The following is a 25,565-nucleotide window of genomic DNA, read 5'->3' on the forward strand; positions in this document are numbered from 1 at the left end:
TCCGATTCCACTTTACAACTACGTTCAAGGGAAAGAGTAGTAATGAAATAGGAGGAGGATGAAAGGCTCCCGGAAGCAGCAGCTTTAGGGTAATATGATCAGGACTCATGCTACTCCCCCATTTCCTGAACAATGGCACTAAGTGTGATCAGAGGCAGCAAAGGCAACTGTATTATGCCATCAGGAGAGGCGCTCGAGGCTAAGGACTCACAAAGGCCAGGAACTGACCCCTCTCAAACCGCTGTTGTTCCTTGAAGAGGGGTCTGACAGAAATGACGGACACTAGAAACAGTGGAGTCAGCCGGCCCTTTTAGAACCAGCACTAGTTTGTGTGCTATTGGCATGGTGGGGCATCGCTCAGAGAGAGCCGGGTTACAGTTGCATTGCAGGGGGGCAGGGACCTTAGCTTTGTATTTCATGGTTTAAGTTTAGCCATTCTTCATATTCTGGAAGGTCACCCAGCAGCACCGTGCAAACATAACTGTGCACGAACAAACATCGCGGGGAGTCAAAATATACAGTGCCACGTCGTCTGCTCCTCGTCAGTCTGCAGCAGAGCCAGGTTGTTTTCTTTTTTTTAACCCTTACTCTAATTAGGATACCGTAACTATTCTAATAGGGGAGAAAACTCCCCCAGCAACACGTCAGGCGTTTCCTGGACACACTTGGTCACGTGCCTCTCCTCTGAAGCCTGAGACAGCCCCGAGCCTGCGGGGCTGGGAGACTGACCTGCCTGCTGGCTCAGGACTCTGCTACGCACAGACCCAGGCAGCAGCCAGCTGAACACTCTGCGATGTGGCTGGGGGCAGCTTGCACCAGAATAACCCTTCACAAGAACATCAAACCCCGGAGCTGGGACGCGGCTTGGCCCTGCTCACCGACAGCCCTGCTCCTCCCTTCCCAGGGCCCAGCCTGGCCTCCGACTCTCTCAGCAAGGGGACATGAGTGTGGTGCAGGGCAGGAGAAGGAGACACATTCAGTAAACAAACCTTTTAATTTCAGATCCAAGAGGCTGGAGTGTGAGCGCAGGACCCCTGGCTCGGCGCAGACGCGACCTGGCTCCCTAAGGCAGCTCTGGTGAAAGCTAGGAGTGTAGGCCATACCGGGGGTGGGAGAGGAGAAGATCTTACTTAGATGTTGGTTACAGCTGCGGAGACACCCAGAGGAAAATGCTGAGCCCCCTGCAATTCCTGAGGGCTCCAGCAGAAGGCGCCTAGTGTCTTAAGATTTGGCCCTGTGATGTTTCATTTTCACAGGCATTTTTGGGCTCCTCCAATGTCCACCAGGAGTGCAAATTAATACGCCTGCTCGAGGCCTCTGCAAGTCCAGCCAGGGAGATTCTCAGCCGTCCATCCCTTAAGCCTGGCCCACGGCCCATCCACAGTGAATCCCTGGAGAGGCCAGGCATGTCTCCTTCAGCTCCCGCCAGGAGGCACATTCAGGACATAGAGCACAGAGGTGAAGGAGAGGAAGAGGAAGCAGCAGAAACTGGATACAAAGCCCAGCCAGTCCACGATGCTCCCAACAAAGGTGCTGAATGCCAGCTTGCCCAGCACTTCCAGCGTGGCCAGGAAACTGTAATGAGTGGCCTGCAAAGGGCAGACACGCACCAGCATGAAGGGTGGCAAACACAGAGAGAGACCCACATAAGCTGTCAAACAGAGAGACCCAGGCAGCCCAGATAGTGCCTAAACCCTGCCCAGCCGAGGGCTGCAGGAAAGGGCCAGGAGCTCCAGAAAGCACCCGACTGTCATTCCCGTCAGCAGCTTGGAGCCAAGCCTCATCTCCAAGGCTGCAGGGTGGCCTGTGACTTTGGGCAACTCAGCTCCCTTTTCTGTGCCTGTGTTCCCCATCTGCCCAGTGCAGATAATGCCTCCCTCGGGGCGCAGTCACGTCTGGGAGGTGCCAGACAGAGACTCGGATCTCAGGGCTCTTCACTAATACGGAGGAGTGAACCGTCTCAGCAGCCCGCTGACACTGGTGGATACTACATTAACAGCCCCAGTTTGCAGACAGGGATGCAGATGGCTGAAGTGCCCATTGATTCTAGTCCCTCTTGAGCCGCATTTCCAGAGGTGCTGGTTGCAGGGTACCTGTATGCTGCCATCCGCCCTCTGCGTGCATTGCATCATGGTGCTGAAAGCCAGGGTTGTGATCAGCCCTCCAATGAAGTGCTGGACACAGATACTCAGGATCGCAGCCCCTACACATACAGCAGGACATGGCAACGGGAGTAATGCGGTGATCAGTTCAGGGTTGGAGAGAGGCATGGCCCAAGCACAGGACTGGGAGCAGCTTCTCCAGAATTCTGCTCCCAGTTCTGACGCTGACACTCGCTGGGGCCATGCGCAAGTCACTGGACCTCTCAGAAAGAGCTGGGCAGAAAACAGGGGTCCCCCCAACATGAAAACTTCTGTGAAAAAACTAAATTGTTTTCATTGAACTTTTCTATGAAATTTAGATTTTCTGGTAAAATATTTTGGCCCCAAACTAAAATATTTCCATTTGGAAATGCTGTCAAAATGCAACCTGGGAGATGTAGTTCGGATGCCTCACACTTCCATTCTCCTCTATAGGCTGGGCTTCCATTTCGAACTACATCTCCCAAGATGCACCATGGTCTTCCCTCTTGGAGGGAGGACAGGGTGTATCATGAGAGTCCCCGGACGTGCTGCATCATGGAGGATATAGTTCAGCCATGAAGCCCGGCAGCAGATCCAAACTGAAATGTTCTGGTGGGTTTAGTTTGACTAAATCAAAATTTTCCATGGAAATCAGAAACCCGTTGCCCAAATTATTGTATAGTTGAAAACCCAGTTTTCCCTCAAAACACAGTTCTGAGGGAAAATTTCTGACCAGCCCTGCACTGCCTCTCTGTCCTCTTTCCCTTCACCCCATATCAACCAGGAGCCCTCTTCTGCTCAGCTGGGTGGTGCTCACCTTTGAAGAGAGACACTCCATCATCGTAGATGAAGACCAAAAAGGTCTGCAAGTTCAGGCTGCAGAAGCGGAGCAGTAACAGAGCCTTCAGCAGAGACAGCGGCCGCCTGGAAAGAAGACACAAGCCCAATGCAGAAATGGTTAAGGAAGTGAGTGCAGCAGGACACTGCAAGAAGAGGAAGAACAAGGGTTGTGTTTGGTTCCTCCCCATTTGACTGAGAGGAAGGATCATGAATCAGACACACAGCTGGGCCCAAGAGCAATCAAAACAGCACCAGGCACCTCACTGCCCTCTCCTACCACACACGCCTCTCCCACCCCACCTACAAACCAGTCCCTTTCGCCCCATACAAGAAGGGAGGCGTCAGAGCCCTGTTCTACACTTAACCTCTGCTTGGACATCAGCTGGCCACCCAGCGAGGAACCTGCGATGGAGAAGACCATGGCTACCACCCCGTTCCAGAAGCCAAGTTGCTGGGTGGAGAATCCATGGTCCAGCAGGAAGAGTGGGAACATGGTGGTGGCACCCTGCTCACCTGCAAGGGAAAAGGACACCATCAGGTGAACCACAGTCGAGTCCATGCTCTATCAGACTCTTCCCTGCATGCAGGGGTGTCCAACAGCACAACAGGGAGCTTGAATGGCTCCGGCGGGCGACCCTGTCTACATTTACAGCTGTTACATCCAATAGCTCCTTTCCACTTGCAGCCCTGCTGAGTGCTCCACTCTAAACACTCCTTTCCTTAGGGGAACCCCCCACCCCCATCCCACTGGGCAGGCACTCACCAAGCTTGTAGAGGAGGACAAAGCCAGCAGTCCAAAGGGTGCCCGGCACATGGAAGAGCTCCTGGAGAATTCTCCAAGGGTTAAAGGTTCTTGCCCGGGGCTGGCCATCCTGGGAAGTCCGTCCCAGCGTGAGCTGCAGTTCCGGAGCGCTCCACACGTACAGTATGGCCAGAAGATAAATGGTGGCCAGAAGCAAGAAGAGAACCCCCCAGCCCAACAGGTGCATCAAGGTCAGGAGGCCTCCTCCCGCCAGCACGGAACCCAGTTTGTAAGCCACCACTTGGATGGTATTGCCGTACCCGATCTCCTCCTGCCCCAGGAGCTGAACGGCTACTCCGTCCACCGCGATGTCCTGGACAGAAGCAAAGAAGTTCATGAGCAGCAGCAGGACAGCGACGGGCAGGAAGTTGGTCTCTGGCGACATAGTGGCACATGCTAGGCAGGCCAGCACTAGTCCAGACATGCTGAACATCAGCCAGGCCTGCTTGGTGTGGTACTGATCCACTAAAGGAGCCCACAGCATCTTGAGGACCCAGGGCAGGTAGAGCATTTTGGTGAAGCTGATCTTGGTGAAGGAGAGGCCCACGCTGCGGAGATAGATGGGCAGCAGGCTGGACTGTAGCCCATATGGCATCCCTTGGACGAAGTACAGGCCCCCCAGCAGCACATACTTCGAGTTCATCCTTCAGCCCCAGGCCGAGGGGCTCACGCAGGACAAGATCTGGGGGAGATCCGCTGGGCTGTGGGGAACACAAACCGAGAGACGTTACATCGGGCTCGGCGAGGGGAGAGGCCAAGCACAGCAGGGGTTAAGGCCTGGGCCTCGGCCTCAGCTTGGGAATTCGAGGCGCATGTACGAGGAGCAGGAGAGGGGACACCAGCTTGGCTGCACTGGCCCAGGCCCTGGCGTCACCTGATGCAACGGCAACGGGTACCACGGTACCTGTCACCTGATGCCATGGTAACAGAGACACCATGTAGCCACTGCTGCCACAGGGACAGCCACACCCCAGCGCTGCCACGGCAACACCCCGGGCCTGAGGCCATGGTGACAGGCAGCCACACCCCAGCGCTGCCATGGCAACGCCCCGGGCCTGAGGCCATGGTGACAGGCAGCCACACCCCAGCGCTGCCACGGCAACGCCCCCCAATGCCCCCGCTAGGGCTTGATGCCATGGCAACAGTCACCATGGCGACAGGACCACCTACTGTGACAGCCAAGACGGCCGACTCTCGAGCCCAGACACCCCCCAGTGGGCGGGGCTCACCCCCCCGCTGCCGCTCCGGGGCGGGGCTGCGAGGGGCTGGCGGCTCCGGGGGGGGGGGGGGGGGGGAGACTCTGGAGTCTGCAGCAGCTCCTGGGTCCTCCACAGCCACAGAGAACGCGGAAGTGCCGGCTAGAGGGGCCGCCTTTCCCGCTGCCACCCAGCCACGCCCACTATCTAAGGAGCGACTGCGCGCTATTGGCTGGTCCGCGGCTGCGCAGAGGGTCCCGTCTGGGCTGCTGCTCGTGGGGGTCGGGTGGCGGAGGGCCCTTCTAGCATGCCTCTCGCTCTTCTCTATGGTTGCCATGCTGGACTGGCTGCCTCTGACCCTCCCCCATAGGCCCCTTCCGAGGGGGCGGGGCCCAGAGGCTGCCTGGCAGAGCGGTCCTGGGCCCCCAGCTCTGCTCCACTCCAGCATGTGCCCAGGCCACATCCTGTCCCTGGGGGGGCACGACCTGAACCCCCCATCCCCATGCTGCCCTGCCCCTCCTTCTAGAGCGGCCCCACCCCTGCACTGCCCCCCACAGGGCCCATGGCGCCTGCCCCCCAGAGCCCCTACTGCCCCCCCATCGCTCCTGCACCCCCTCCACCCCCAGATCCCCTCCCCAACCCCCAGTGCCACAGCCCCCAACAGCTCAGAGCTCACGACCAGCCTGGGCCCTGTCTCACCTTCATCAGCAGCGCAGCCTATAGTGCTAACCAGCCACATCACCCCCCCCCACACCCACACCGACGCTGGCACCAGCCCCTGCTACGGCGTGCCAGTCCACCAGCCCCACACTGCAGCACCTCACCCCTGGAGAGACACCAGCTAGTTCCATAGGCCTTACCCATTTTAGCAAAGGTCAAGGGTGGGGGAGGGCAGCAAATACGTACCACCTGTGGTGCCCCGGCCTGCTGCCCAGTGCCCATCCCCCCCCAGGCCTAAACACACAGCATGGGTGTATTTCACATAGGCCTCCCCTCCGAATGGAGACTGCTTTCCATCACTGACCCTTCCCCGGCCCCACTCTCCAGGCCGTTGCGAGGACATTCTGTGCCCTGCCGGTCAAACACGGACTTGCCCATCTCTCCGAGCACAGCTGCCTCTGCACCTTTGTTGTAGCTGCAGAGAAGTGCTGGAGGTGTGCCTTTGTGGGGGGGGGTGGAGGGGGTGTCAGCAGAGGAGCTAAGGGCTGAATGACCCCTGGTGAGGTCCCTCTCACCTCCAGAAGTGGAGGCCCTCCCAAGCAGGGAAGCTTGCCCTCCCAACATCCAGCCTGTGCTTGTTTGCAAGAGGCCTGCAGGCTTTCAGTGGCATGAAAATCCAGTTACAGCCATTAGCATGCGTTAAGCCTGGCCCTGTACAGAGCATGCTCAATACACAGAGCGGGGTCAGCTGGGAGATACGAAAGGTGCATTGGGGGACCAGTTCTGAAAGCAGTTCTACACACGTACTTAAGCTACCAGACAGGCTGCAAACTTAGTGGATTTTAAATAAATAAATAAATAAAAAGCAGAGAGGAGTTTTATAGATTGCCAGGCTAGTGGGGACCAGACAAGCACCTGACCTCCTGTATAACAGGGGCCCGAGAACTGCCAGCTGGGATTGCAGGACTGTGCTGGTACCGCGTCTGGATTGGGGAGCTTCTCCCAAGCATCCCCCTGACCTCCCCTTATACCAAGGTGCAGAGTAGCATAACCCAATCTGTCCTACTTGAAAACAAGGCCAGCTGTGAAGGTTGGCTTTTGGGTTTAGTTTATGTAGCTAAAAACCAAAGGGTAGGATATGCAAAGGCACCTACAGAATTAGGGCTCCTCCCTCTCCCAAGTGCCTTTGAAGAGATCACTCCACATGCCCAAATCCCCCACCCTGCAGTGCGCCCCACCACCCCCAGCAGCTCCCAGGGAGACAGGCGGAGTCTTGCAACTCTGCTCACACAGCAGGAAGGGAAGGACTGAGAGGTGAAGTCACAGGCACTTTAAAAAGTCACTGTTTATTAGTGTGAATATAAAACCCAAACATGGTCCCAGATGGAAGAGGGGAAACAAAGATTCCAGATGGTCAGTGGAAATAGAACAGCACTGAAGACATTCCAAAGGCATTGGAACAGACACTGAGCAACAGACAATCGTTAGCGAGGGGAACCACCACAACAGTCAAAGCTCGGACGTAAATACAGACACGAATGTCTGTTACTTTTTACACACACAATGGCACGTTGGGAGGGGCATTCCACCTCCTCTGCACCATGTAAATGTATGGACAGCATCCCACCCCCCCCCTGAACTGGCCAAACGTTGCCACCTCCCAAGATGGTTATTGAATATCCCGGGCAAACTGAATGTGTCTATTCACAACCCACGTCTGAGAAAAGTCCGGCTGTACCCAGTCCATCCTCCTCCTGTACTGGGGGTGAGAGGCAGGGCTGGGGCAGGAAAGGTGTTCAGCTGTTGTACAATTTTGCAAAATGAGAAGACCACCATAGTAGAGTTAGCCCTGAAAAGTGGGAAGACAAGACAAGCCCCAGCACACAGGGCTGGTGACTCGCCTCCCTGAGCCAGAGAGGTGCGTTTGCTTGGGGCAGGTCTAGGGGACTGAACCTTAAAAGGGACATTTATATACAGTCAACTGGCTAATCGCCCAAAGCCTCTTCCTCCCAGCCAACCTCAGGCTCTAACCGTTCTCTCGCCCAGCCTCCTTCGGGCACAGCCCACGGCGTATCCTCGCCACTTCTGAAAAGCAGGGACCTCGCCTGGTGGGATCTGCAGAGGAGTCCCCAATGCACGTGGGTGCCCTGGTTCCCAGCACTGGGACTAGAAGCACGACACAGCCATTAGATAAAGGTCCCTCGTGGGAGCTCCTGGGATCTGCAGTGAGGTGAACGGAACACAGGAGCTGCGGCATTCGGAGCCATGGCCCGCCGGGCTCCCTGGCTTTGCTCTGGTGGCGGTTGTGCCGTCCCATTTCCCTGCTGGTCAGTGTCAGACGTTGTGTGGATCACACCCCTACCCTCGCAGACTCATTTGCATCGGATAATCTCCTCCGTGGCCAGGCGCGTGATTCTATTGAAGTCAAAGTGGATGTATTTCCTCCAGAACCTGCGGTCTCGTCCGTAGACCTGAGCGGGGTAACATGGGCTCCCTGTTCAGAGACAGAAAAAGCCCCACTCAGCTCCTGAGCCCATCACCCGCCTCTCGCTCAGTGAGCAGAATAGTGGCCAAAGCTGTCACACAAGCGACCGAGACATTAACAGCAGCTGAGTATACATGGCTTAGGCCTAGGCCTGCTCCATTACACCAGGGTCACCTTCTGGAGTTCAGTGGAATTACACCTGTGTCAGACAGGCCCACAGAGCTCTAGGAGACTGTAACCTTGTTCCCACAATGACAACGTCCCTGGACAGGTCAGCTAAGGGGGCTGAACCCAGGTCATCTGCATCTAAAAGCATGGGCCTCTACTGAGCTAAAAGCCAGTGTCTTAGTTCAAAAGCAGTAGCAGATTCCTAAACCGGTATGTGGTATGGCTACTAGAGGGAGACAAAGCCAAGCGAGCAACATGGGGTCCTGTGCAGGAGGAGGGAGTTATGTCTCCTATTTTTTATCATCATCATATGCCCCTCAGTTCACCTGTTTGATATTATCCTGCTGGGCAGCAAGGAGTTAAATCAGAGGCTGTTAGGGGGGAACCAAGAGGAAACCAAACAATGATGAAGGTAAGGTCCAGTCCCAGAGATCACTAAGGGTCCTCCAAGAAACAGCGGGGATGCTATTAATTGGGGAATACCCTGGCCTGGCTCCGAGCAGGCTGGTAGAGTTTATTCTTCCCAGGCCTGAACTCAGGAGCGAAGGGATATGAGAAGCTGAAGGCTGCTGGGTCTAGGGAAGGAAGGAAGGGGAGTGGAGTGAGTTGCTGGGGGCTGCCGGTGAGCGCTGACAGGGATGCAAGGAGACAGGAGCTGCAGCAAGCAGGCTGGCTCCCCACTCAGAGAAGACGGGAACTTCCCATGCTGGCGAGGAAAGATGAAGATCAAGGTCAGGGGAAACAAGCTCACAGGCCGTTACCGTTCTTACCCTTTGCTCTGCATGTTCTGGCCCTTTGGAGTGCATGCATGAGGCTATGCTTGAGACAAGCTGGTTTTGTCTCTCTAAGCAGCTGCTGCCAAAGGCCCCCGAAGGAAAAGGGCTTGCAGGTGCCAAACAAGCTGGGCCTGGTGGGTTAACATCGGTGGTGCCAGGGGACTGCAGCCCAGATGCCCCGTCAGAGAGAGGCAAGACTGTGATTCCTCCCAGAAAGAGGGGAAGGTAGCGAAACCTGTCCTCAAAGCACAGCTCACCCTGTAACCGTGACAGGTACACACTCCCCCTGGCTGGGGAAGTCCATCCTGAGTGTCAGAGGTCCCCTGCAGCTCAACAGTGGGGGTTACACTCCCCTCCCTAGGACCGAGGGGTTGCATACCATTTCACCATAACTGAGCAGGTCCCCTTCAGGCTCCAAGCCAGCACCTTTCACCATAGCCATGGTTACAAAGACATTTTAAGGAGGCTTAAGATGAGATCTGTGCAGCGGTGACAGAGATCAGGCAGAAGATGCCTAGCATTATGGCAAGTCATATTACATAAGCAGCAAAAGGCAGATCGGATTCCAGTCCTGCACTCGGCTTTCCTTACCAATGCCGTGAAATATCCTGGCAATAGCTCTGCCAGAGAACTTCTCATCCTGGCGGATGGACAGGAAATTCCGGATGTCCGAGCGGATCTGCCCTTCCCACTCCCGCAGCTAGAGAGAAAACATTTGAAATTAGTTAGGCTTTTGGGGGAAAATAAACCACGTTCCCTCTTGGTCTCCCCGGAAAGTTCCTTCTCTCTACAGCCTCATAGTGTTGGGAGAGACAATTTCTTGATCGGACAAATCCAAAAACAGTGCTATTAAGCACTCACAACCCACTTCACACCAAGGGATAAAATTAACTGGACCAAATCAGTGAGTTGTGGTCTCTTCCGGTGCTTGGATTTAGGCCATGTCTACCCTAGCGAGCTGACAGCGGCACTGCTGTACCAATTCAGCTGTGTCGCTGTGAGATCTCTCGTGTAGCTGCTCTATGCCGACGGGAGAGAGCTCCCCCGGCCACATTATTAAACCACCCCAATGAGCGGCAGTTGCTAGGTTGGTGAGAGAAGCTCTCCCGCCGACATAGCACTTGTGCACACGACCACTTATGCCGGCGAAACTTATGTTGCTCAGGGGGCTGGTTTTTTCACACCCCTGAGCGACTTACGTTTTGCCAACATAAGTGGTCGTGTAGACATGGCCTTAGATAGTTTTCTTTTGGTTACAGAACAGGGACACACGATAAAAGCCGTATTCCAAAAGAGAGTGCAATACAGAAACCTGGATTAGACATTGTTGTCCATCGAACACACTGGCTCTCAACCTTTGCAGAGTACTGGCCCCCTTTCAGGGGTCGGATTTCTCTTGCGTACCCCCAAGGTTCACCTCACTTAAAAACCACTTGCTTACAAAATCAGACATAAAAATATGAAAGTGTCACAGCACATTGGGACACTGAAAAATTGCTGACTTTCTTATTTTTACCACATAAAATACATCAATTGGAATATAAATACTGTACTACGTGTCAGTGTATAAAGCAGTATAATCAAGTCATTGTCTGTGTGACATTTTAGTTTACACTGAATTCGCTAGTGCTTTTTATGTAGCCTGTTGTAAAACTAGGCAAATCTCTAGATGAGTTGATGGACCCCTGGAGGGCCTGTGTACCCCCAGGGGTACATGAATCCCTGGTTGAGAACCACTGATCTAACAGACCCTCCGATTATGGAATCAGGGGGGAAAATCCTCAAATTTACTTTTCAGCATCATGGCTGATCACTTTTGCTCTCTTCAGTTTCAAGAGTGAAACCAAAAAGTGATCAGTTTCACTTTTGTGTCTGGTCACTTTCACTTACTGGTTGTTTGGCACTAGCACAAGAATGCTGCAGGGAGAGTGTTTAAACAGGGAGTGCAGGGAGACTTTTTAAACGAAAAAAAAAAAGGAAAAAAGTTATGGAAACGTTTCTACTCCCATATGATCGAGTAAAACCCTTACCAAGATACCCTTTTAAATTCGTATTTGGGACACTTTGAAGATGAAAAGTGCAAAGTACTAATTGTGAAGTGCCAATGACGTCAATGGAACCAGGACTGGCCCTCACGTGTTGCTAACAAGTCCTAAATGTAAAGGTGCAGAATAATTTGATAGCATCCCTTTAAACGTCTAAAAGCAAAGTGCAATGCAGGAAAAACACACACACACACACACACACACACACACACACACACAGCAAAGTGCTTCCATACTTCAGTAATAGAGAAATGTCTCAAATCCAGTCACAGAATGTTCACGAAAATGGCAGCGCCAACAGTTTTAAAGCTAGAATGAGATAAGTGTTTCCTAGATTCATTCTCTCTCTCCCTCTCCCTCTCCCACACACACACACACACACACACACACACACACACACCACTCACCCCCTTTTCAAAGCTCAATATCCTTTAATCCAGGAGGAACCAGCACTGCTGTGGGTTTTGATGCACTCAGAGTGTGTGCATACACATACATGCAGTCCATCCCATCCCACCCTGGTACAACCATATGTTATACAGACAGCCTTTCCAATGCAACAGCTGACACTAAAACTAGTGTCTACATGCCATGGTTACAGGGGTTTCAGAAATCCCAGCCTGGAGAGGCTCAGATGGGCTCAAAACTAGATACCAACAAAAGGAAGTAAACAAAGGGGTTTACTGACTTTAATGTTATTGAGATCTTCTGCCTCCTCGTCTTCCCTGCGCATTAGCTCGGTCTCGTCCAGCGCAGGTTTCTTCTCAAAATAGTCCATCAACAAGGCCTTCAGCCGGGAGCTCCTCTCCTCGTCCACACGCTCCGAGTACAGGGCGCTGGCTTGGCAGGCCACACTGCTCAGGAAAAGAGGTGTTAGTGATAGAACGGGCACCACTAGATCTTAGGGTGCAGGATAACTGGAGAAGAGAGTGGGATAAGCCACAGGGAAAGAGGAAGAGCAAGAAGGGATCGGATCCCAACGGTAGGGGAGAAGCAAGGCGGTGTGTGTAGAGCAGGATAACCACATTCTGTCCATACCCTGGAGTTCTAGTCTGTTCCGTGCAGGTTCTTCTCTTGCCCTGGTTCCCGGAGTATCTGCCAATCACGCCCCAGAGTGCTGTGATTTGTGTGCGCCCTGTGTGGTTTGTTCGCTCATCCTCTCCCCAGGAGAGGAGCATGCGTGCAGGGAGCAGTTTGTCTGGTAGGGCTTGGGGGAGTTGGAATGGCCACACTGCTTTGTGTGTGTGTATGTCAGAGAAGGCAGACCAGTGGAGGGGGCGAGTTCTTTGCTCCTGTGGGAGCAGCTCCACTGGCCCTAGTCATCTCAGGATCTGGATCAAAATCATGCCCCTTGTTTTCAAAAGCTCTCCGTGGACTTCCCCAGCCAACCTCACGGACCGTCGGTCTCTGCTCCCCACCCCAGTCAAGAAGTAACAGCCTCCTCACTGCCCCACACACAGTCGGACCTGCTGACAGACACCGCAGGACGTCTGCGTTTTGCCCTGTACCGCTGCTGTCTAACTCATTGCTCCCAAGTGTGACGAGCCCCTCTCTGCTTCCATAGTCTTACCACCAGCACATATTGCAGTAATACCCGGGGCATCCCTCAGCGGGGAAGGGAGGGTGGAGGCAGGACGTGAAACCTCTTTGTAGAGGCTTCAGGTGGAACTGACCATCCGGGGTGTGCAGAGCGGGGCTGGGTTCCCCACGGCTGCCCATGCTCACCTCTGGAAGGCCCTGAAGCAGGCTTGGAGCTGGCAGAGAGTGGTTGTTTCCCGCGCCGTCACCCGGTGGTGCAAGAAGTTGCACACAGAGTCCATTTCCTGGTCTGTGAGGTCTCCATAGGAGCGCAAGTGAAAGGACAGGTCGCCGAATTCCACCAGGACACCGCTCTTCCCAGTGCCATGGCAACCTGGCAACAAGGAGGGGGAGGGGCTCTTTCTGGGAACTGGCTCGGGATCACTAGATGACACACGCACAGTGAGGGGGGGTCACTGGGACAATCCCACCTTGGGGACACAAGAGAATCACTGAACGCAGGGCTCTGAGCAGGGCCAGAAAACCGAACAGCTTCCCCCACCGGCTCTGGGCTTTGCCCTGAATGCCCAAGAGGACCAATCCCATAGACACCCGTGGCACTTTTAGAGCTCATGTGGATTGCAGGAGGAGGGGGGCTTTTATCCTTCCACCATAGCTCTCTCTGGGGCTCCCTTCCCAGCTCTGCCCTAGACCCCGGAGAAGCAGTCTCAGCACCTTTCTGCAGCTGCGTGCTCCACTGGAGCTGGCGCAGGGCTCGCTTCACCGGCAGAACCTCCCAGCCCATGGAGTCGCTGAGTGCGATCACGTCGAACTCCACAGAGCTGGTGTGCGTGTGATCCACCCCTGCCAGACGCTCCTGGGCCAGGCACACTGCGATGGGTGGGGAGCTGAGAGCAGGAGGAGAGAAAAAGCCAAGGATGCAGACGCTGAGAACCCAGAGACAAAAATCAAAGCCAGCAGCAGTAACATGGGCACTGGGGAGGGGAGAAGGGGGCCAGCGCAGGGAGCCAGGAACTCCTCCAATTTAGATCTACCTCTGACACAGACTCCCTTCCGCAGCCTCTGGCCTGTCCCTTTACCACCGTTCCCTACTGCTCTGCAAGGTTGCGAGGATCAATGAGGTAAGACATGCAAAGCTCCATGTATCTTTATTAATGTTGGATTTGCTGCACTGGCCCCCCACATCAGCATCTGTATGCCGCTGCCAACCAACCGACCCCTGGTACTGCAGAGCTACGTAGGAGGCAGTCCGGAGGCTCCTGGCCAGCTGTGCAATGCGCAATTCCTGCCTGGTTCCAGGAGGCATCAGTTTACGCACTGGGCACAAGATCCGAGCACTGTTATTCAGCCCCTTGTGAACCCAGCTGCTGTACTACCTGGCCAGCGGTGTAGTGACCAAACTGGCAGCCTGCATTGAATCAGGCAGTTACTCCCGCAGGCAGCAAACATCCAGGAGGACTGCAGCCCTGCCGTCCCGCTCCCTCCGGGCATCCAGCAGTGCTAAATATAACCCTTAGCACAGCAGTGCAAAGAGTCTTTCAGAGGAGAGTTCGAATCTATTGCCCCTCCGCTCCCCGAAACACCCCCCTACGGCACCACAAAGCAGCCCCACCTTTGTGGAACACTTCGCTGTTTCTTAGCCAGAGGACGCACAGTGGAAGAGCCCTACCCAGCTGTGCCAGTCCATCCCCCGGCCAGTTCCAGCCCAGTCTCCAGGGCGTGGGCCTGTCTCTCTCTCAGCATCCCAGAAGAGCTCTCCATCCTATTCCTCATAGATCCTCCCGGCAACGTTCCCGATTTCATCCCGTGACTCCTACTAATCCCTCCTTCAACCCATTCACCCTCCTCCTCCAGGTGCCAGCCCCCGCAGCGCTTGCTGGCAAGAACATCCCCCCGCTGAGCTCCTCCCTACAGAGCCGTGACTGCACTTGGGTTTCAGTAGCCCTTCATAGAATCATAGAAGATTAGGGTTGGAAGAGACCTCAGGAGGTCATCTAGTCCAATCCCCTTCTCAAAGCAGGACCAACACCAACTAAATCATCGCAGCCAGGCCTTAAAAACCTAAGGATGGTTCCCGGTAAGGAGGTGCCCAGAAGCAGATGGAACCGTTTCGAAGCGGTGTCTGATCTGATTAAGGCATTTCCCACAGAGTTTGCACATCGCGAGAGGTCTCTCCAGTCCCCGCATGGAAGGGCTCAAATTTCATCACGCCCTACCACGCAGCAACTAACCTTTGTGCGGTTGCCCTGAGCTGCTGGGGGCCCCCGTAACACACCACCCGGCAGGAGGAGAAAGTGGGGTGCAGCAGCTCCACCCAGCACTGCGGATGCAGCTCCAGGTAACACAGCAGGGTCTCGATGCCTGTAACAGAGGAGAGGAGACGTGCGCCAATCACGGGGAGCTCCGGTGGGACTGGCATGAGCTGCGGTCGCCCCGCAGAGTCAGGCTTCTGGTTTCCTATGCCCACAGCGCTATGGCCCACCTCCCCCGGGGTGCACACTAGCCTCCCATGCCACCTGCTGACTGCCCCACATAGGACCTGCGACTGCCCTCCATCTGGCTTGTTCAAGAGCAGGGCATGATGGGACATGAGCCGCCCCCTCTACATTAAAGAGGAGCAGCTGCACGCGGCTCCCTTCTCTGTGCACAAGGCACATCCCTTGTGCTCACAGCAAACTCGGGAGCTGCCCCGCCTGGCTGGGCAACTCTCAAACACCAGACACGACAGCTGCCCTGCACTCGCCCTCCCCCAAAGCGCCTGGGCAAGTTTGTGAGAAGGAAAGGGGAACAGATACAGCAGCAGGGCCTGGTCCGACCTATAATGGAAGACAGGGTCAGCCCTACTGGATCAGGCCACAGGGCCGGCCAGCCCCGCCCGTGCCCCAGCCCAGCTCGCGCCGAGGGGCCGGCTGGCCCTGCCCCAGCCCCGCCGAGATCAGTCTGCTCTGCCACCAGCACTGGACGTTGCACAAAACCAAACAAGCCCACACTACGCTGGCCAGGGGCCCTGTCCTGCCCACGGAGCTGAGGGGAGGAAGAATCCTTTCCAGATCACCACGCCAGGAAGCAGCGTGAGCCTCACCTTCCTCTCGGATGTCCAGGGACTCCACTGTCTGCTGCATGGGGATGGCACGCTCGTGTTTGTAACACACTCGCTGCTGCACACTCATCCCGTCATCCCGACATGCCTGCTCCTCACCGGCTCCCATGAGCTCCATCATCTCAGCGTCCAACACCTCGCCCCCCTGCAGGGAAACAACGCTGAGCCCTTCTCAAGCACGAGGTACTAGAGGCGAGCAGCAGGGGCTGGAGACCTCCTTCCCCCCTCAGCCCACGCATGACAAGCTCCCAAACAGGTGCCCCACGTGGCTGGGCCTTGGGCTGCAGCTTTGCTCACACAGACCAGACCTTCCCCAACCCACTTCTAACCAGGTTCAGAGGGACCCTTGATTCTAAGCTGAACGGGCAGCCTGAAGCTCCCCTTTATCTCCAGAAAAGGTGCAGCCCAGGGAAGCCGCCCTACTGCTGCACGTGTACCATCCCAGGCCTGTGTGTCAGCACGATCCAGATGTATCATCTCCAGGAGCCGGAGAGAAGAACACTCTCTGAACCTGCCATCAGCCAGATGGTAAGGGGGCAGGCCACTCAGATCGAGAAGGAGCACGGCATGCTGGGACCTGTAGTCCCCATAGGCTGCACCGCTGTATTAAAGGAGGGGGCAGCCCAGGCCATACGTTGGCCATCCTGGCGGTCAGGGCTCGTTAGGGTGACCAGATCACAACATTAAAATATCGGGACACATTGGGATGCCATCAGCCCTGCCCACAGTCCACCCCCGCTCCTCCCAGGCTCTGCCCCCACTCTGCCCCAGGTCCCGCCCCCGCTCAGTCCTCCCCCCCCCCCCGACCCCTGCCCGCCGCTGGCTTGCTGCGTCCCCCCTCAGTCCCCCCTCAGTCCCCCACCCACCACTTGCCTTTTCACCTCCCCCCGCCTGCCACTCACCCCTACGGCGCCGACTTCCCCTGTCGGGTGGGTGCTTGCCCACCCCCTGCCTATTCCCACCTCGCCCTGCCCCCATTCCACCCCCTTCCCCGCTCCTGCCCTGCCTCTTTTCCACCTCCTCCTCTGAGCGTGCCACGTCCCCGCTCCTCCCCCTCCCTCCCGGAAAGCACTAAGCGCCACCAAACAGCTGTTAGGAGGTGGGAAGTGCTGGGAGCAGGGGGAGGAGCGGGGACACGGCGTGCTCGGGGGAGGAGGGGAGAAGGAGGCGAGGAGGGGGGAGCTTGGCTGCAATTTCTCCCCGTGGGTGCTCCAGCCCCAGAGCACCCATGGAGTCGGCGCCTCCCTCCCGCTCGCCTCCTTATCTGAATACCGGGACAAATGGGGTCCCGATCGTACATTGATCGGGACGCGGGACAAAGGGTTAAATATCGGGACATCTGGTCACTCTAGCGCTCATTCCTCACCCTGCTGAGGTCCTGTTGTCTGCGGTGAAGCTCCAGGCACTTACAGCGAGGGAAAACCTTCTGCACTAGCTTCTTAATGGTGAAAAAATCCACAGTGTCGGCGTAGATGTGTCGCCTGAGCTCGTGCAGATCCCCGCCCTGGGGAGGACAAGGAGCCGGGGAGCATGGGGTGAACAGTGAGACACACACACACACAAAGGCAAGAGAGCAGCCCCTGCCACGCACGCTGAGCCTGGAGCTTCCCAGCTGCTGGCGGGGAAAACGGGGCCGAGAATTGCCGCCTGCTGGGCGGCGAGGAACGAGGTGGGAGGAGGACATTTCCCCGTCAGTCTGGATCTGTGGCAAGTCTCCTCCTCACTCTGTTCTCAGTGCTGGTCCAAGCCCGTGACTGGCTCCCCCAGCACAGGGCTCCAGGGCTGGCTGTGCCTAAAGCCATGCTTGGGCACCCTGTAAGCCCTAGAGAGCCCCTGCTATCGGATTCATTGGGGCACGAGAGCCATTCCCCTCTAGAACGGCTGCAGCACCCAGTGCGTTCAGTTGGGCTGGGATTTTCACTGGCTGCAGCAGATGTGGCTGGTGGGATGCCCTGGCTCTTGGATTAGCCCCACCCCTCCAGCAGCAATTACCTCCGGATCCAAGAAGAGATGGCAATGTGCTGGCTTCCCGTCCCGCCCCGCCCGGCCGATCTCCTGCACGTAGCTTTCAAAGTTCTTGGGCATGTTGTAGTGCACGATCCCACGCACGTCGGACTTGTCTAGCCCCATGCCAAAGGCCACCGTGGCCACCACGATCCGCAGCTGGCCGCACATGAAGTTGTTCTGGACCCGGCGGCGCTCGGTGGCGGACATGCCGCCGTGGTAGGAATCGGCGACCCACTTCAGAGGGCACCGGATGCTCTTCTTAGCTACGCCACAGACATGGAGAGAGAAGAGCCCACCACTGAATGATCATCATTAGCACGGATGTAGGGCTTCCTGTTGTCAGAGCACCCTGTGAGCACTCACTAATTCGTCAGAGGTGGAAACGAGCAACAGACAACGCGTTTAGGAAACACTCCCCATCCCCGGTTAGTCACCCCCACGCTGGGGAGCAGTGACATCATCTGCCCTGGACCGGCAGATGACCAATCCCCAGTCGTTCTCTCAACAGGGCTTCTGCGATGGAGCTTTAAGCCTCGATTTTAAGCGATTCAGTTTTCGCTCCTCGTTTACGCTCCGAGGCTCTGATGTGGGCATGGCTGAGCCAGAGCTCCCGGTTGCAGGGGTGGGATTGGTTCAAGCTGCGGCCAAGGAACAGAGTCAAAAGCCTGGCCAGGCCCAGGGGCCAGCCAGCAGGAGTTCTTGGACAAAGTGCCCTTCCTGACATCACTCATGTGGCGTCCCCTGAGGTGGTTCAGCCCTCCCGGCCACCACATGCCGCCATGTTTGCTACGATGGTCGGTCACGGGGGAAGCAAAGCCCGTGCAGCTGATGCTCGTAGAGCTTGGGAAGGCATTTCCCTGCCCCCACGTGCAGCCCTGTACGTCCAGGACGGGTGCATGGTGTGGGGGAGGGGAAGTGAGCGTCACCTTCCACTGAAGCGTCAGGTATTTGCACCGTCAGAGGCTCACTGCTGGACTGAAGGGCCTAGTGGTCTGAGCCAGCCCGGTGCGTCTTAGACAGCTCCCTCCACACGGCAATTCCATCCCTAACCTGCTGCGTCCCAGCGGCCTCCCCTGCTCCAGCGCACGTCTGTTCAGAGATGCCCAAGGCTGGTGCACAGGCTAATCTCAGGGGAGGGGCTGGCTCACGCTTCCCTCTCTGTAGCTGCAGGAAAGCCCAGCGACGGCCCTTTCTTACCCTTGGCTTTCTTCCTCTTCCCAGCACTATCGTCCTGGTGCTGCTCCTCAGCAGGCGTGGACTCCCTGAGCGTTACGCCCTGGAGGCGCGTGCGGATCAGCGCCGCAATCCGGGCCGTTTCCTCTCGCCGTGTGCAGTAAACAATGACCGAGTCCAGGCCCCCAAACCTCTCTCCCTGCAGCAACGAGACCAGGGCCTGGAACCAGACAAGGAGAGAATGGGTTTCCGCTCTACAGACGCTTCACTCCCTAGGAGCTTCTCAAGGCAGCTCGCTCCTCTCACAGGGCCGGAAAAGCCCACACCTGAGCGTACGAGCCCCCCCGAAGGCAGGGACACTGACCCCGTCCCATGGACAACTCCCCAACCCACTCCTGGTGAATTCCACTCCCCGTGCAGCATAGAATGAATACGTGGGGATCCCAGAGAAAGCCTGGCACCCCAAAGGATCCCAGAGCGAGGCTACGACACACATGGATCATTTCATGCACCCTCGGAGAGCAGCCACTTGTGGAGGAGACATGCACGGCAGCCGTCTAGCAGCTCCAAAGAACACTACGCAACCACTGAGGTCAGGAAGGGATGAATCCTGGACTGAAACCACAGGGGGAATTGAAGTTGATCCCCCGAGCTGGGATTTAGCGAGAGGGCAGAAAGCTGCTCTAGTGCTTCAACGCCCAGGCGAGTCCCTTCCAAGCTCCCGGAGAGCCCTGCTCCCCCTCCCTACCTGATCCTTGTCCCTGTCCGTCGAGACCGAAAGGTGCAGGTTTGGGGGAACGGCAGCAGAGCGCACCGCTATCCCCTCCTCCTCCCGGATGCCCAAGTGATGGGCCACATCCTGCGCCGTGGCTAGCGTGGCCGTGGCTGTAAGGCCCAGAAGGCAGCGCACCCCCAGGCGGTCCCGAAGAACCTGCAGGGAGAAGAGCTGTCACTCCCCCAATACCAGGGGCTGGCATTTCCCGGCCGAGAGGCAGTGGTGCGCCACACGTGGGGGACGGCCCCTTCCCGCCAGCTCTCTGGAGAATCCCAATCTCCTCCTCCCAACATCACAAGGCAGGAAGAGAGAATGGTGCCTTGAGAGGAACACAGGGGGTCAGAATGTAGTTACCCAGGAGGGAATTAGCAGCCAGGAGTTTGGTCTGACAGCTCATCTCAGACACGGTGCCCCCAGAGCCCCTTTCCCGGCACCACGTCTCATTGTTGCTGCTAACGCAGACACAGCAGGCGTGTGGAGTCTTGATAGCCTTGGCTGTCTCCCCCCCATCCCCGCAGGCAGACGTCACGGCACACTGGTGCCAGGGAGCTCTGGCCAGATCCCCCCCGTACCTTACAGAGCCGCAGGTAGCATGGGCGGAAGTTGTGGGACCACTCGGAGACGCAGTGCGCTTCATCGATACAGGCAAACGCCACGGGGGGGAGCTGGTCAGCAGAGGGGAGGCAGCTAGATCCCGCCCTGCCTCCGCCCACCAGGGCCTCCGGGGAGAGCAACAGCACATGCACCTTCCCTCCCTTCACCTGCAAACACGCACAGCATCAGGAAGGAGGGGTTACCCCGGTAAGAATGGCACATACCCAGCCCCCGCCCCCAGAAACACACACCCGGAGAAAGGAGGGGAGCTGGGTGGCCCATGGGATTGGATAAAGCTCAGCCCCTTCAACACAGCCCTCCTTGGGAGCTAGAAGGTCTTTCCCATCCACCGGCTGCTCGGTGTGAGAGGAGCTGGGAGCTCTCGGCTCCAATGCCTGCACCTCAAAAGCCACCAATACAATTAGTACCAACTGGTCACCGTAATGGCCTCTTCAGGTTCTCCTGGCCCTCCCACTCCCCATCCCTCTGACGTGGGTTGGGGGGAGGCATGCAGGGTACCTGTTCTCCACAGCTGCCCATCCAGCTTCCCTCACCAGCCAGAAACACACGCCCAAGCAGCACTCATCAGAACGGCCCCAGGGCTGTCCGCGCACGCCCGTTACGCCGGAACATGGTCGGGGGTGTATTTAAATCAGAATCGCTCCATATGTGGCCAAGCAACGCCCTGGGGCGAGCCCAGCCCTGACAGTGGATATTTCCCACCAGTTCCCATTAGCCAGCCCGCGAGTGGTCTCTGCCCCGTCAGTCAGACCAGACCCACACCCAGCGTCTCAGAGCAGCACTCCTTGGGAACAGACAGCCACACATAGCAGGCCTGTGCCCCAAGCCAAGCGACAATGCCCGGTGCTCCTTACACCCTTCAGAGGAGAGCGGGCAGCCAGTCCGGGATCGGAGAGCAGGCTCACATTCGCAGCCCGTCACCCCAGGCAACTCACCCTTTCTATAGCAGCCTCTCGCTGGCTCTTCGACATGTTGGAGTGAATGCAGACCGCCTTCAGGTGGGGGGGAAGCCCCGAAACCTGGGAATGAAGCGCATTACACGCACACATCAATGGACAGGGCTCCTCCAGGGACAGAGCTCCTCCACCGCTCAGTCTGGGGGTCTGGCTACAGACTCAAAATCCAGCAGCCAGGGGCTCCATTGCAATCTTTAGGTCAGAGGCTTCCAAGATGTCCTGCCTGGCACATCAGAGAGGACAGGGCCCTGAGCAGAGCGGAGAATTCCCAGCAACCCCCTGGAAACAGGACGGATCTGGAGATGGGAAATATTTATCCCCAAACCTGCCACCCCCAGGGGGTGAAGGGCCCCAACACCAGTTGCTAGAGAGTAAAAGGGCAGAATTGGGCCCAATCCTGCTTCTACTGAAGTCAATGACCAGGCTCCTCAGCGTCAAAGGGATCAGGCCCCGAGTGCCTCCCCTGAAGGGACGGGGGGCGAGGGAGAAGGCCCAAGGAAGGAGCCCCGGTGCAACCAGGCTGCGATCAAAGCCACGTCCCATTTACCTGGTCATCCATCAGCGACACGAGCGGGGAGATCACCAGGGTGATGCACTTGGACCGCTTGCCATACAAGTACGCAGGGAGCTGGTAGCACAGAGACTTCCCCATCCCCGTCGACAGGACGACCAGCGTGGACAGACCTGTCTCAGAAACGGCAGCAGCAGAGTCAGGGCCACCACCCTTGGAATTCACCGGAGGAGTCAGCATGGGAAGGGGGCAGAGAGATGTGGGGGGCGCTGGTGCCTTTTCCCCCAGCCCTGGCCTCATTTCAGCATGGGCGGGCTGGGGGAAAGTGCTCTTGGGGCTAAACCCTCATTAGGCAAATGGGACTGGCCCCAGCCCTCGAGTGCCATGAATGCCCGTTCCCGAGTGGGAGGGACAGGCAGGAAGGATCTACTCCAGGGTAAGACAGACCGGTTACCTGAGAGAATCCTCATGACAGCCACCTCCTGGCCCGGGCGGAAGGCGCTGTATCCCAGCTCAGCCAGAGCTTGAAACACCTCCTCTGGGGTCTCTGCACAGCACAGACACACACACGCAGTCAGGAACCCACGGTGGAGTGCAAGGCCCTGCCCATTGCGAAGCCCAAGGGAGGACTAGGCCAATGGTGCACATAGGCAAGGAGCCGCTAGCAGATAGAGCGGGGGATGGTGTCAAGTCTCCTGGGTTCTAGCTGAGCTCTGGGTAGGCTAATGGTTACAGGAAGGGGAACTGGGAGTCAGGACTCCTGGGTTCTATTTCTAGCTCTGGGAGCGACACCTGGTCTATTGCTTAAAACAGGACGGCCAGTCCGATTTTATTCCCGGCCAAAGCTGTTCTCCCAAAGGGGAGCAGGGGCATGAGCAGAATGCGAAGGCCCCTCGTTGTCATGCGCGCCACACTCCCCTCCACCTCGGCAGTGCCCTTCCGAGAGACCTGCAGCACCAGGGGCCCTGGGAGAGCAACCTGCTCCGTGCAGAATGCAGATTCCACACCACTGGGCTGGAGCCTGTGGCAAAGCCATGCAGGTTTGTCTGCTCAGCTGCAGGAGAGAGGCCCAGTGCTTCCAAGACGAGTCCAGCACATACACTCCCCATAAGCCCGTTCCCTAGCACAGCTGCCTGTCACGACTCTTACCTCTCACCTTCCCATCCTGCCCCAGCCCGTAGAGAGGTGCCATCGGTGGGGGCGGAGCGGGTGGCTCATACGCAGGCCTCTGCACGTGCAGGTCGAACTCCTCCTCGCCAGCCCTCTCGGGCCCGGCTTGGCTGCTTCTGCTCTCAGCTGGGGATGAAAAGGAACAGACACAAGCAATGACACCCAGGCCAGGTTTATACAGCACTTGGCTGAGAGGAAATCCAAGGTGCTGGCGACTCCACACGGTCAGCACAGACCCAGTGCCCGGACAAGGTGGCTGTGTGCTGCCGGAGCCACGTGCACCCACACTAGCTACAGCCCAGAGGTTCTGACCCCTTCTGGTCATTAACGACTCTCCATGAGCTGGGATATTAACCCCAGCGTCCTGGTCAAATTCAAACCATGGGAATTATTTTCTCCCTCCCTCAATTCCCTCTGTGGTTTTAACTAGATGCAGGATTTTCCTTCACTTCCTGTCCTAGCCTGCAGATGCAAGGATTCCCCCATGCATCTCTGACACGCAGCGTTTGCAGGGCGCTTTATGTAGCACCTTTGATCCAGAGATCCTAAACATTTGTCATCACCACCCTCCTGATCGGGCCTCAGCCCAGGGCAGGGATAGACAGAGCACATGGTTCTGGTGAGCAACCTCCTTCTGGCCACAGACGAGCCACTTCCGTCCTCGCTCACTGTGCTAGGCCCTGCCGCTGATCACCAGATACACCTGTCTGGCCTCCAAAAGGCTGCAGGGGTGACTAGAAACCCCCCAACCTGGCTCAGGCCCCTCCTCTCCAACCAACCCCAGAGGGTCGTTATGGGTCTCCACTCCAAAGCCCTCACCCCCGGAGTCCCACAAGGCTCATCTTCACCCCTATGTTATTCAGCACCTGTAGGGAGCCAGGGAGACAGCCAGCAGGACACAGATGACACCCAGCTCTGCTGACCCTGCACCCAACCAAGACTGAAGGGACTTGTAGGAAGCAGGACAGAGCTTCCAAAATTTTCCTCCATGGCATCCCTCACTGTTGAGGGCATTTGCCTTCAGATTGAGTCAGTCTTGGGGTCATTTAGGTCTCCTCCATGCTGTTGGATACTCAAAAATTATCCAGGGGCTGGAGCACATGACATGAGGAGAGGCTGAGGGAACTGGGATTGTTTAGTCTGCAGAAGAGAAGAATGAGGGGGAATTTGATAGCTGCTTTCAACTACCTGAAGGGGGTTCCAAAGAGGATGGATCTAGACTGTTCTCAGTGGTACCAGATGACAGAACAAGGAGCAATGGTCTCAAGTTGCAGTCGGGGAGTTTTAGGTTGGATATTAGGCTAAACTTTTTCACTAGGAGGGTGGTGAAGCACTGGAACGGGTTCCCTAGGGAAGCAGTAGAATCTCCTTCCTTAGAGGTTTTTAAGGTCAGGCTTGACAAAGCCCTGGCTGGGATGATTTAGTTGGGGATTGGTCCTGCTTTGAGCAGGGGGGTGGACTAGATGGTCTCCTGAGGTCCCTTCCAACCCTGATATTCTATGATTCATGAGCCATGGAGATATCTGCTCTTCCATCTACAGCCAGGCAGAAGTCTGCGCCCCCTTCTCTCAGCCTAGAGCTGGCCATCCAGCTATTCAGTCTGGCTTGATGATTGCAACCCAAATCCTGGAATGAAGCCACAAAGCCTGAAAAGGCTCAGATGGGTGCAGAAAGCAACAGTCTCTCTGTGGCCGCACAGGTCACCATGAACACATCTCCCTGGCATTACGCTCTGCACTGGCTCCCCACAGAACCCAAGAGATTGGCCTATACAATGGAACTACCAGCCACTGGAGAGTCTCGGGAGTGCAGGAGGCAGAACTTTCCTGGGAGCTGGGCCTAGACTGCAACTGGCTTCCTCAGGAGATACGAGACCAGGGCCTCACCACGCTCAGGACTCACTGAGAGACTCATTGCTCCAGTGTAGCTTTCCCGTAACAATGTCTTGACATTCACACAACCTAGCCACACGTGCAAACATATACCACCAAAGACAAAGCAAACCTAGAAAGCAATCGAGCTGTTTCCACTACAGGCTGGGATGGAAAACATGGAAGAGACAACTTCTTCTTTTCCACTGTGTGGGAGGCCACTAGTGGTGGGAGTTATAAGCACCTGGATGGACAGAGACAATCCTCTTTAGTGCTCTGTTGTAAAGAACTCTTACAGCAAGCTCTTTTGCATTCAGAACTAATGAGTCCCCGTTCCTCCCGGGCTGCCAGTCACTCAGAGAACAATAAACCAGTCTGTATTGTGGCTAGGAGTTATGCTTGGACTTAAGCATCAGCAAATTCTAAAGCCATAGGGACATCATCACACGCTGAAACTCCATCGCACGGAGCATATCAGCTCCAATACGAACATCGCAGCTTTTGTGTAGAGGGAAACGGGGATGCTTTTGTTGTCTGTGTGATGCACTTTTGTAAGAGGGGGCTGCATGCAGAGAAGGGGACTTTTGTTCTCAGAGCTGCTGCAAGGAAGTTCAAAGGAGACGCACACACAGCGCTCTCCTGGAGACTCTGCTGTTACTCTTCCTTGCTTTCTTTCATCTACAAGACAAGTCATCCTGGACGTTCGTGGAGGGTTTGCTCTTTGGAAGCCAAACAAGAGTGAGTCGAACAGAG

The 25,565-nt window shown here is 56.5% G+C and overlaps 2 protein-coding genes across 3 annotated transcripts in view; both read right to left on the reverse strand.

Annotated features, from left to right (window-relative positions):
- Positions 1 to 975: 975 nt before the first annotated feature.
- On the reverse strand, positions 976 to 5,025 carry MFSD3 (major facilitator superfamily domain containing 3). 2 transcript variants are annotated; one of them, XM_054018631.1, is made up of 6 exons: positions 4,936 to 5,025; positions 3,727 to 4,466; positions 3,329 to 3,476; positions 2,941 to 3,047; positions 2,094 to 2,203; positions 976 to 1,589 (listed from the first exon to the last, which is right to left on the reverse strand). In XM_054018631.1, exons 2-6 carry the CDS (start codon positions 4,406 to 4,408, stop codon positions 1,416 to 1,418), a joined length of 1,221 nt encoding a protein of 406 aa, XP_053874606.1. In that variant the 5' UTR covers positions 4,409 to 4,466; positions 4,936 to 5,025; the 3' UTR covers positions 976 to 1,415. The 2 variants fall into 2 exon arrangements, with proteins under 2 accessions (XP_053874606.1, XP_053874608.1); XM_054018633.1 differs by having other exon boundaries at positions 3,727 to 5,000.
- Positions 5,026 to 6,948: 1,923 nt separating this feature from the next.
- The window catches only part of RECQL4 (RecQ like helicase 4), a 39,415-nt gene continuing 20,798 nt past the window's right edge, over positions 6,949 to 25,565 (reverse strand). Inside the window, exons 10-25 of the mRNA XM_054017039.1 lie at positions 22,921 to 23,067; positions 22,226 to 22,318; positions 21,808 to 21,944; positions 21,240 to 21,323; positions 20,262 to 20,450; positions 19,663 to 19,845; positions 18,939 to 19,134; positions 17,727 to 18,004; positions 17,101 to 17,238; positions 15,717 to 15,879; positions 14,866 to 14,995; positions 13,349 to 13,521; positions 12,821 to 13,007; positions 11,784 to 11,949; positions 9,642 to 9,750; positions 6,949 to 8,115 (exon numbers count right to left, since the gene is read on the reverse strand). Of these exons, the coding sequence (XP_053873014.1) occupies positions 7,994 to 8,115; positions 9,642 to 9,750; positions 11,784 to 11,949; positions 12,821 to 13,007; positions 13,349 to 13,521; positions 14,866 to 14,995; positions 15,717 to 15,879; positions 17,101 to 17,238; positions 17,727 to 18,004; positions 18,939 to 19,134; positions 19,663 to 19,845; positions 20,262 to 20,450; positions 21,240 to 21,323; positions 21,808 to 21,944; positions 22,226 to 22,318; positions 22,921 to 23,067 (2,495 nt within the window). The 3' untranslated portion in view covers positions 6,949 to 7,993. The remainder of the gene's footprint in view (positions 8,116 to 9,641; positions 9,751 to 11,783; positions 11,950 to 12,820; positions 13,008 to 13,348; positions 13,522 to 14,865; positions 14,996 to 15,716; positions 15,880 to 17,100; positions 17,239 to 17,726; positions 18,005 to 18,938; positions 19,135 to 19,662; positions 19,846 to 20,261; positions 20,451 to 21,239; positions 21,324 to 21,807; positions 21,945 to 22,225; positions 22,319 to 22,920; positions 23,068 to 25,565) is intronic.

This window comes from Malaclemys terrapin, chromosome 2 (assembly GCF_027887155.1).
Source record: "Malaclemys terrapin pileata isolate rMalTer1 chromosome 2, rMalTer1.hap1, whole genome shotgun sequence".
Taxonomy (NCBI): Eukaryota; Metazoa; Chordata; order Testudines; family Emydidae; genus Malaclemys; species Malaclemys terrapin.

Excerpts from the sequence above, each read along its gene's own strand:
- MFSD3 (XM_054018631.1), bottom strand. The coding sequence starts at position 4,408 with ATGAACTCGAAGTATGTGCTGCTGGGGGGCCTGTACTTCGTCCAAGGG. Across the intron at positions 3,477-3,726 it reads TGTCCTCCTCTACAAGCTTG|GTGAGCAGGGTGCCACCACC; the intron begins GTGAGTGCCTGC and ends TTTCCCTTGCAG. Across the intron at positions 3,048-3,328 it reads CAGCTGATGTCCAAGCAGAG|GCGGCCGCTGTCTCTGCTGA; the intron begins GTTAAGTGTAGA and ends TCTTCTTTCCAG.